General features: G+C 41.8%; 1 protein-coding gene across 7 annotated transcripts in view; it reads left to right on the plus strand.

Moving 5' to 3' along the window:
• The window catches only part of QTMAN (queuosine-tRNA mannosyltransferase), a 124,108-nt gene extending 113,061 nt beyond the window's left edge, over positions 1-11,047 (plus strand). For 5 of the 7 annotated variants that reach the window (XM_009947568.2, XM_009947569.2, XM_086465390.1 and 2 more), the window contains 3 exons: positions 2,761-2,831; positions 3,565-3,656; positions 10,964-11,047. In XM_009947568.2, coding sequence (XP_009945870.2) covers positions 2,761-2,831; positions 3,565-3,656; positions 10,964-11,047 — 247 coding nt within the window. Of the gene's footprint in view, positions 1-2,760; positions 2,832-3,564; positions 3,657-10,963 lie in introns of those variants that run through there. The other 2 variants (XM_086465394.1, XM_086465391.1) reach the window with 2 other exon arrangements.
• Positions 11,048-11,455: the final 408 nt, after the last annotated feature.

Consider the following 11,455-nt stretch of genomic DNA (forward strand, 5'->3'; position numbering starts at 1 on the left):
ACTATGGTAAAAGCCTTGGCAGGATTTTTTTTCAATAGTTTATTCATGATGTTCATTATTATGAGCTGTAAAGACGATGAGAATTTCATTTTTTAAATGTCTTATGGAATGTATCACTTTCTTAGATCTTGTAGACATGCTGTGGAAACCATAACATAAAATATGAGTTACTTACAATAACTAATTTTAATCCCATCTGCTAAGTATGACAACATTAGCATTTCCACTTAATTAAAAACACCCTTAAAGCAGCAATGTTTTAATCACTCCATTTTATTTACTCTCCTCCGGTGTCACTTATAATTGTAACTTTTTATTTTTTAATAATGAGGGATTTTTTTTTCGCCGTGCATCACACAAAAAAGTGCTGTCGATAATTAGCAGTCTTCTGTTATTACTAGACTCAGGTGTCACAACTGTGTCTCATCCTCATTACAGTAAAAAATTTCACCTATCAGATTCATTATTGCTAGATAATGCGACTGAGAGCCTTAGCAGGCCCTCCAGAAAAGTAATTCAGCCAAGCAAAATTATCAGCTAATTATATTTAGAATCAAAAGCCCAACAACTATTTGCAGATAAATTGTATGAATTGAAGTGAATAGATCTGAATATTAAGATTCATAGATTTAGCAGATGATTTGTTAATTGGAATAAAAAGGCCATTTACTAGCCATTTTAACAATAGATCAATCGGAACTCTATTTATTATTTAACTAGTAGTGCTTAAGGATTGAAATGAAGAATAATTGTAGTATTGTTATGGTAGGAAAAGGACAGTGGCAGAGCTTCCCGGGCCGCCTTGGGAACCGAAGCCTGTGTCTGTGGGTGCCCTGCTGTGATCGCTGGGTCTGGGCGCCGGAGAGGCGCGGGGTTGGCAGCGGGACGGGGCCGCGCCGTCCTCGGGACCCGTCGGAGAGCGGGAAGGGAGCGAAGCGGTGTGCAAATCGGATGATTGGCAAAGGAGAGAATTCCGAATTTTAACTTTTATCCAGCAAACTACAGAGGCATTAAATCCCGAATTTACTAATTCATGGTCCCGATAGAGGTTTTTCGTAAGGGGAGACTGCGTGCTCAGATGATGACTCAGATTGCATCTTGGCCTGCAGTTTTGTTTTAGGGAGCTGTTCTTTTTTTTTTTTTTTTTTTTTTTTTTTCCCATGCAGACGATATGATTAAAAAGCAAATATTTTAACATAACTTAGTGATCTGAGCTATTACTGAAATGTCCACAGTTTCACTCTTTTTTTTTTTTTCCTCCTAGATTAAAGAAAACTTTAAAAATCTATTTGCTTTGACATATGACACAATATTTAAGAACTGAAATCATCAATTAAATCACACATCAGAAACATTTCCCTTTGGTAAAAAATATAGTGCTAGACGATGTACACTTTGAAATTGTTGTTAATGTTTAAAATGCAATCTGAAGTGCATATGTTATTTAAAAAAAAAACCATAAATTACAAATTTTAAAAGTTTATGGAAAAAAACTAGCAATCACTGCTGAGCAAAAGCATTCGCAGAGGAATGTGTGTCTTTGGGCTTTGTGGATACGCACAGTTTTCTAGCCTGAAAGCTGTGTACCTTATTCTTGATTTTATTTTTTTCCTGTTTAAAACTGAGTCGATCTGAAGGACACAGAGTTCCTTCTGGGTGCCAGTAATAAAGCACCAAACCTGATAGCACACGTGAAGGGAGCGAAAGCCTTTTGGGTTGTCACTGAAAATAGAAAAGGTGAACGCCGACAAGATTTCAGACTTTTTTTTTTCTTGAGGACTGAGGGAAACTGAAGTTATAAATAAAGTCCTCGTATGGTCAACATGTTGGAGGAAATTCAAAGACTCTCATAAAATAAACATATTTTCAGAAGTGTTTGGAATTTCGCTGTGCAATTTCTGGCCAGCAGAAATTACAGTTGTATCTTTGGAGGGACATTTTGTCAGATCAGTGGTCATTATGCGAAAAAAAATAAACGGAAAAACTTGATCCCTTACCCCGTTCAGCTATGAAAACGCAAACACGAAGAGGATAGCTTGTCTTTAGGTTTGCTACTAGACGACTTTGCGCCACCGCGTTGTAACTATGAAATATTCGGGTTTGATGTTACAGGAGATACGGAAATTGTTCCTCGAATAAAACACGAGTACAAAGCGTCACGCACTTTGGCAAAGGAATCGCCTCAGTGGTTGTTAAAAAGTACAACAGTTTATGTCCCGAAAACTAAAGGAAATTACCTGGAGCGTGTGTGTAAGCTAAAATATCCCAGCCCAAAGCGTGCTGCGAGTCGTTCCTGGGCTCTATTGCACTGTAACCTTTGGGGTTTTTGAGGAGAATATCTGCTCTGCCAGGTAACGGGGCTGCGTGGACGGGCGCCTCCAGCCAAACGTGCGCGCGGATGCCCTCGTTTTTCTGCAGCATTATTAAGAAAAGCCGTCCATACTTCAGCATGTTGTTACATGTGTCTGTCTGCTGATTATAAAATGTGTTAAACAGTATTTAAAAAACAAAAAAATGCAGAGCTGCGCTTTGATTTATTCAGCGAACAAAACATATGCTCGCTGTTCTGTTCTATGTAATTCATATGATCAATAAAATTTTCTTTAAAAAGAGCAACTTTGGCATTTAGAAGGATTATGCTGCTGAAGAAAAAAATGTTTCACTCTTGCTGTACGTAGTCAACCTCCATGTTCTTGCACCAAATGAAGTTTTTGGCTCACTAACCTCTATTTTTGTCTATTTATTATTTCTCATCTTCAGGGTCGAAGCTGTATATTGCGGCTGTTACCCGCTGTGTCCCAAAGCCTTGGTGTACCCAGAGATATTTCCAGGTAGCTGCTTTGTTGCGTATTCTTTTTGCTGAAACGTGATTCGTGCTAAAATAGAAAGTTTGAGAATAAACTTGAGCAAAAGCAATTGTTTATTTGGCAAGCCAACATGTTAGTGTTAAGGAAAATTTTATGTGTTTTAATACATTAGACGAAGTTTATATTTGCCATCTGTTCTTTTAAGATAACACAAAAGCAAGTTTTGAAATAGCATTCTTCATTGTTAGCATACACAACCCGCAATGATAGATTTTTGTTAAAAGGTCAGTGATGCTGCAATGGTTTGCAGATTTTTTTTGATACACAGGAAAAAAAAAAAAGAAAAAAAAAAAAAGGAAAAAACCCCACCAACCAAAAAAACCAAGGCCTGAAAATCACACCAAATTATATAAACAATTTAATACTTAATAGTATGCAACTGCAGTACAGGATCCACACTAATGTAGTACCAGTTCTTTGAAAAATCTCATCACTAAATGTATCACATATGCATTGTGTTACATTAGAATAATGTATTTTAATCACCCAAAGGAGATGTCTAAACAGCACAACTACACAGTCTTATTTAGCATTAAACATCCTTGTGAGCTGAGGTAACCTTATAAAATCATGCTTAAATAATGTAAAACACGAGGCGGCACAGAGCAATATGCATTTTTAATTAGTAAAGTGACTAATATCGAGTGTGTGCTTTGAGGTTTTTGTTTCATTAAAAATGTATCTGTTTTTCCTGCAGCTGAATATCTGTATTCTACACCTGAACAGCTTTTTAAAAGGCTTCAGAATTTCTGCAAGAGACCAGATATTGTAAGGAAACATCTCTATAAGGTAGTTGTTCAGAATAGTTTTGCATGATATAGTGCCATATTGAAGTACAAAGGAAAAAAAAAGCCTTAAAAAAACAACATTTAATTAACATACTAATGTTTAAAGGAAACATGCTAGGGAGGGATATTAGTCGTTACACTAACAAGGATTAATTAAACTAGATGCCAGTTGTATTAACCTAGGTCTTATGAAATACGTGCACTTAATGCATGCTACATGCTTTTTTTTTAATTTATTGTTTTCTAAAATGACTGTCCTTTACGTGTGGACCCAAGAGGCTTATAAAAATGAACCTGGATTAATGCAACTCATTAGTTTAAAAGGAAAATAAAAGAAAGATCCTACAATTATACTAATGAGGATAAGCCTACCTTCCTATCCTAATTTAATCTTCAGTCCTCCAAAAATGCAGGTGACTGGTATCAGGTAAGATTTCTCTGCCTTTTGGAATGATTTGAATTCTTTTCATAATTACCATTATTTTAGCTCTTTGCTTTTTAAGGTATGTCGAGCATAAAAGCAGTTCATCAGAAGCATAATTGACTGGTATTTATCATGTCCTGTTCTTTGCAGTTATTTCTGTAGAGAAAGTCCAGTTTCAGTGGCAGACCTTCCATTCAAGTTTTGCTCGAGTGTTCAATGCTAGACCGACTTTCACATTTTTAAGAGGTGCATTTATACTGCTAGGAGTCACACTTTTTGGTGTTTTTTTTTTCTTTTTAATTACGCAATTGCAGATGAAGCACTAAATTTTATATTATTCCAGTGAAGAGCTATTATTACACAATGCTGCCTTTAGAAAAAAAAAAATAACTGCTGTTTTCTGCATGCTGATATGTAAATTTACAGCGTTTTCTGCCTTTCACAGCCCTGGCTATGCCGTGGGCAGGTTGGATCCACATTACCCCTGCACGACAAAGGTGTTTCACTTTGTAAAAAAACCTGAATTCAGCCCAAAGTCGTTAAAGGCTTGAGAGGGCAGTGAAATACTCCTCGTGTTACCCGTGCAATACAAATGTGGTCTTTTTAGCGTCCAGGCACACTGTTAATGAGCAAGTCGAGTAGTCTCCTCCTTCATTTGGAGGCTCATGCTGCCAGCAGACCTAACCTCATCTCTCCACCTTCCTCCCTCTGGGGAGCAGAAAACGTTGGGTCTTGCTGTGTGTCGGCTGCCTCTCTCCCCCTTCCCGCACACGTGCAGCGGGAGGAGCGAGGGTTTAGCCCACGCCTGACTTTTTTTTGGTGACCTAAAAATAGCCGTTTACATAATGATACATCAAAGATGATGTTGTTTCTGCAGGAAACAGTTAAACTTCAAGAAAAAAAGGAGAGAACCAAAAATGCAATTTAACACCCAATTTCAAGCTCATTATCTTTCATTGTCTATTAACTTGGCAATGGTTCAGAAGGTAGCTCATAATAGTTTAAAATGCTGACTGAACACTTCCAGTGTTCGGCATTACTTCTTGAGTCAATAGTATCGTCTTGTTGTACGTGGTGGCTTCAAAGGGAAAACAGTCCTTAAACGTCTACCTTGACATTTCCCAGTGCTTCAAGCTCCGCTAATAGTTGTGTTCACGTGGCTCTTCTCTCCGCGTGTGCATCCCCAGCTCCTGAAGAGAGGGAAATAACGGGAGAGCAAGTACGGATAGGAAGTAGGATGGGTTTCAAATGCGTGCACGAGCCCCATAAGCCATATGCTACTTTGTTTGAAGGATTTTTTGCTTGAAGGAAGGATCCCAAAAATCCCTTGGGATGATTTGCAGGCAGAAGCTGAAGGTGTTTATCCTGCCCCTCATACGTGTGCATGATTAACAGTGCAGCCCTGTTCCCATCTTCCGAGTGTTTGAGTCGAATGTCTGCAACAGGTATAGCAGTTGAGCTGAACGGGGGATCGTTTTAAAATGAGCGAAGCAGAGCCTAATCCAGAACCTGCGAGCACCAGAGGAAAGATCCCAGTTGTCTTTAATAGGCTTTGGATCAGCTCAGAGAATACTGTTAGAGTTGTCTTTTTGTACCCACGCCCACGTATGCCAAGTCTTCCTTTCGCCATGAAACTATCGGCAAAACCTCCTAGAAAAACTCCAACTTGGGTACGTGCTGTTCGTGTCGGTATCGTTGGAACGACGCTGCTTTTTAGGAAGCTGAAAAGAGTGAAATCATGAAAGGTACATATCGCTTCCACCGTATTCTCACTGTTTTCAGATCAGTATAATGTTGTATGTACTATAGTGGAATAGACGAGGGACCCCAGCACAGCAGTGCGTGCTAACGAGCTGCTTCCCTTGCAGAAACCTCCCTGACACGCTCCCTGCCTGAAGTTCATAAAGTAGCTGTGAAGTCTTGAAAGTGAAAAGGCTTTAAAGGCAAATAGAGCTTTTCTCTACTGGTTGGGCCTTCTGCCTCATAGATCGGGAAGTAATCATCGTCAGAAGTACCTTCGCTTATGCTTTTGCGTATTGTTGGGGTTTTATTACTGAGGATATCCATAATAATTAGACAGCAGTCTAATTAAACGGGCACTTTGTTGCTTCAGTTGTCCTCAGTGCTTGTGCTGACAAAGCTAGGGGCAAAAGGGAGAGAAACAGCAGCGGGGCAGTCAGGTTAGGGAGCCGGACACAGGGAATCTCCCTGTGAAAATCCACAGACCAAGACGTCGAACTGCAGTAGCTCAGCTCGACGGAGCAGATTCGTTTTAAAGCGTCCATCACGTAAGCACCTATGAAAACCAAATGATGTATTACCTACCCGGTGTATTCTCACAGCACCCAGGGCTGGCTCATTTGCATTTCTACCAGTTGTTAGCAGAAGATTGAGATGAGTGGAAAGCAACCCTCGTTTGTTATCAATTATTTGTTCTGTTCCAGTTTTACGGAGTCAAACGTTGCTTTTTAGTTCTGAGTATTTGTGGCCGATGTAAGCGCCAGAACGAAGCAAAAAAACAACAACAGGGCATCGGTTTCCGTTGAAGTACACCGTAAGACCTGTCAGTGTTTGCAAGCTCCATATCTAGTAGATTCAAAATTAAAAAAAAAAATAATAAAATAGGGCAAAGCATTTGTTTCTGCATTATTTTCTTTAAGTTTACCTTTCAGTTCCCTCACTTCAGTTTCTTAATTTAAAACAGCATGTATAAAGAGTATACAGTGGAAAGGGACAAGAAGAGTTGCCAAAAGCCAGGCATGGAAGGAGCTGACAACTTTAAATAATCTCTCCCAGCCCTCCCAGCTGAATGAGTGCTGGTTGACATGCTGTCAGCTTCAGTTCCTACAGAAAAATCCTACTCTCGCTCATGCTTGTTTAACGGAGAAAAGAATTTGGCCCACTTTCTGACATTCATCTTCTCATTTCCATCACACTACAGAAGCTCACCTGCCTATGAAAAGACACATGGCGTGATTTTTTTTCTTTCTTACACCACTGCAGAAGGAAGTCTGCTGAATTCAAAGGGATTAAACTGCTGTAAAATCAAATTAAGATCCCCGGTTAGACCGTAGACATCTGAATTGTTTCCAGTCTCAGGATTTGGCTGTGTAGGGCAGTTCTAACAAAACTTTCTTTTTTTTTTTTCTTTTCTTTTTTTTTTTTTTTTTCCTTCTCTTTTTGCTCTGATTTGAGATAAAGCAGTATCTTTGGTATTTCAGGAAACAATGTAGAAGGGAAAACTGCTCCTGGTCCAGCTTTAATATTTAGGCGTAGCTAGGAGAGCAGCAGGAGGCATTCTCAGCCTAGGGATACAGGGCACTGGACAGGTGGGGATGCTGGGGAGCCTCATGCCAGATGTCCCGTCAGGCACTCAGCCCTGTTGCACGGAGCAGTAGTCCTTCATAGTTCTTGTACAGGCCAAGTAAGAGCCAGGGACGATGCCTCTGCCCTTATCCTCACCCTCCCCAGCAAACTCTGCCCTTATCCTCACCCTCTCCCCAGCAAAACTCCATGAGAAATCCATTTTTCCGTAAGGGTGCTAACTGCCGCTCTGGATCAGCACGCCGTGCCTTTAATTCCATGGTCTTGATAGTGGTGAGCATCAGAAGTTTGGGAGAAGGCTGACAAAAGTAGAAGCAGGGTAGTAAAGGTCTTCACTTTGTCTTTTAGACTTAGAAGTTGGTCCTAACCCTGGACTTGGAGATTTCATCATCTTTCATAACCTGTTAGTATCGCCAGGCTGTCCATGCTAGGTTTCCATTTGATGTTCAGGCCCTTGGAAGCTCCTGTTCTTGTATTTCACGTCTTCCCATAGCAGAGCGGTTCATCATGTGCTTACAGACGGTGTTAAAAGCGTTTCCTTCAGTTGGCTCAGGGTTTCCCCGCCTTCAGTTGCGTTGAATGTCGTCTTGTTCTGGAGTTGGTCGCCTAGAGGCAGAAGCTCCCCATCCATCTTTTTTATACCATTGATTATTTTGTAAACATTTGTCAAACACTTGGGATATCCCTGTCTTCTCAGTCTCTCCTTGTGAATGGTATTCCATGTTTATGTTCTAACCTCTCATCGCTCAAGCCCTTTGGGTGCCTGAGAGCTGGTTTTGTGCTGGTGTGATTGTTGCTTTACAGAGTATTCTAGGCCATGCCGTCAGTTTGTGTGATGTGTTGTACTCTGATAATTTTCAGCCTGTTCCTTATGGAGCCAAACCTACTGTTTACTTTTTAATGGTGAATGTATAGTGAGCAGATGTTTGCTTACAGTGTTCTCCAGATCTTTTGTCCTGAGCTGATAAAGTTAATTTAGAGCTTTATAGGCTATGCAAATAGTACAAATTTTTCCATCCATCCTGCTGGCTTTCTGTTCGTCGGCAGAGCATGTTTGCAGAGAAAAAGAGAAGGCATTGTATGGAATTTGTGCTTTTGTCTGGCAGAAGGAGGTTGGAAGCACAAGTGGGAAACTTGTATTTGCCTCTTGAGATGCTCGGTTTGCAGTGAGCGTAACGTAAAATGATTTCAGAGGTGGTCTAGAGCTGCTTCTCAGAGCCTGTATGGGAAGGTTATAGCAGCCTGGGAGCTCTGGAGTGCAGCATGCTGTGTCCATGCTCTCCCATCTCTGTGTCAGTGCTTTGGCATGGGATCCTAAGTAAAAAGTATGTAGCCTAAGGATTTCTTATGTGAAAGAAAACTTGGGTTACTTGTTTAGAACAGAGAATCATAGAGCAATTAAGGAAGGTACCTCTGGAGGTCACCTGGTCAGCCTCTGCTCAAAGCAGGGCCAGCTTCCAGGTAGGATCTAACTTCAAAGTTGGATTAAGTTGCTCAGGGTCGCGTCAAGGTTAGACTGAAGTCTTGCCGTTATTCATTCCCACCTGTATGGCTGGTGCAGGTGAAATCCAGCTGGCTTAGGAGGTTTTGCACAAGTAGGAGGTTCTGCTGGACTTTGGGGCACGATTTAAGTGTTTTGGGTCAGCCGTAGGTCTTCAAGCAGCATGCGGGTCTGGAAGCAGCTGTGGTAGAGTGAGGTCTGCTAGCTAATGTGGATTCCTCACTGTGGAAGAAATGGGCTAGCAGGTAGGCTGTTGAAGTTGCCTGCTAGGTCATTCTGGATCCAGCCATACATACATAGACATAAAAAATATATATATATATATGTATGTATGTGGCCTGCACCTGAACTTCTCCCAGGCTTGCCTTGCTCTTGGCTCTCCGAGGTATGTATCTAGGAGATGTCAGCTCTCTGAAAGCATTGGTCTATAGCTCGTAGCAGTAGACTGCACTGGTAGAGCAGGAAGAAAGCGTTCATTAAGAAGGCAGGTTTGTGTGTGTCTTTCAGCATAAACACCAGGACTTTGAACTTTTCATTATGACAATATTAGATAGCTTTCGATTTCGGTTTAGAAAGTAAATGAACACTGGCAGGTGAACCACAGCCGCTGCGAAACGGTAGGTGGAGGAATGGATCAAAGGAAATAAGATTGACTTTGAAAGAAAAGTTTTGCAAAACGCATGAAAACTTTTTTTTTTCAGGAAGGTTTGTTCAGATTACGGGGGGAAAGAAAGCCTGAAACTGTTTCCTACTGTTGTGGTTGGACAGTGTGTTCTGAACCATCCTATGCAAGGTACCCACCAGCGATACCGTGCGTAGACTCACAGCCAACATTGGATGGGTTTTGTTTAAAGACAGAAAGAATGAAATTAGTTTTAAAAGGCCAATATAAGAAACTGCAGAACAGACCAGTGTGTTCGGGGAAATACTGTTACTCTTCTAAGGAGTATTATATAGCTCTGACTCGGGCCTCACAGCACACCCAACTCATGTAAACCAATGCTGTCGTTCGGTGGTTTCCAAAGGTGCTTGGAGTTGGAAAGTTGAGCTCCAGAAGTAATTACCGCAAGCTGCTTTCCACCTTGGTTCTTCCCCAACACTCACTTACAGAGGGAAGGAGCTGGGTCACAGCATAAAGCTGACCCGATACAAATTGGCTCTGTAAATCACTCTGCTGTCTTGCCTGCCAAATCTCAGGTTTTGTGCTGAATAATAGTCTCGAATTCTTCATTTTCTTAAGGCAATTCTTTTTTAAAAGTGCATAAAACGTACGCCAAGTCAGTGCTGTCTGCTTGAACTCCAACTGTCCTGAAACAGCAGATGTGAATGGATGAACAGTCCTTAATAAATTCTAAAGGTTAACTCTGAAGTCTAATGATGGCAGAGTAGATATTAATCACTTCAGTTCTCCTCTTAGGAAACAAGGAACAAATAAGTCGATATTGTACTTCTACTGACGTCTTATTATGCTGCCTGGTTCTTCATGGGGAGATCTTGCTTTATGTGGAAACTTTGCTTCTCTTGATCTCTGCATATTTAGGAATTCTTGACTGAATAGCTATTCCTTGAAATGCCCAGGCCTTTGCAGAGTTGTCACTCCCAAAAGGAGGAGTTAGATTTATTCTTTCCAAAGTTACTCTAAAATAAAGCCCAGAAGCCAGGTGATGGTCGAGCAGGAGAATGAAGCCCTCGCTCCTGCTGGTTCGTTGTTCTGCCACGTCTGAGGGTGAGAGGAGCAGGTGGGTCCCCGCGGGTGTCCGGTCCTTGGCGTGTCCACCGAGACCACCAGCAAAGCAGGTGGACGTTTGATGGTGCTCATCCAGGAGCAAATAACCTGGGGCTGCCGACCGGCTTACCTGTCTTTAAAAAAAACCCCGCGGAATTCACCCCATTTCCAAATAACGCCGCGGAAGCGTTCCCTGACCGAATCGCTTCCACCCCCGCCGAAATCCCGGGTGTTTCGGCACAGAGCCGCGCTCCTTCCCGCCCGAGAGACACCCCTTTTGTGTCCCAGCATCTAACGCGGCTTCGTGCGCTTTTCTCTTCTGCTTCCTCGTAGGGCGAGACGGCTGGGTTTTCTTGGGCAGCGCTCGGCGGTAAATTCAGGTCTCTGCTCGCAGCAGAACCGAGGGAAGATTTGTGACAGATGGGGCTAAGTCACAAACTTGCAGCCTCAGGCAGAATTGTGGAAGTTTCCAGAGTGTGCCCATATTTACCTGATCAGAGAGAAAAGAAAATCTGCAGAGGAAGCCGAGCCTGGCTGCTTGTCATAGCTGACACAGAGCCATCTGCCACAAACCTGTGGCGGCTTCAGATCTCCAATCCCTGCCACCACCCCAGCTCAAATTAAATACAGATTCTTAGAGACGTTATGATGGTTACACATGTCCTCGGCATCACATGCAGGAGACTGTTCAAAAAAAATATGTGGCCTGTTGTGTAACCGCACTCATGTATCCCATATGTGGTGCCACATTGAATTTCCGGTTGAATCTGTTTTTATCCTTTGTACTGGATGACATGGTGCCTGAATTCTTTCTTTTCGCCGACA

Source organism: Leptosomus discolor, chromosome 5, assembly GCF_034619465.1.
Source record: "Leptosomus discolor isolate bLepDis1 chromosome 5, bLepDis1.hap2, whole genome shotgun sequence".
Taxonomy (NCBI): domain Eukaryota; kingdom Metazoa; phylum Chordata; class Aves; order Leptosomiformes; family Leptosomidae; genus Leptosomus; species Leptosomus discolor.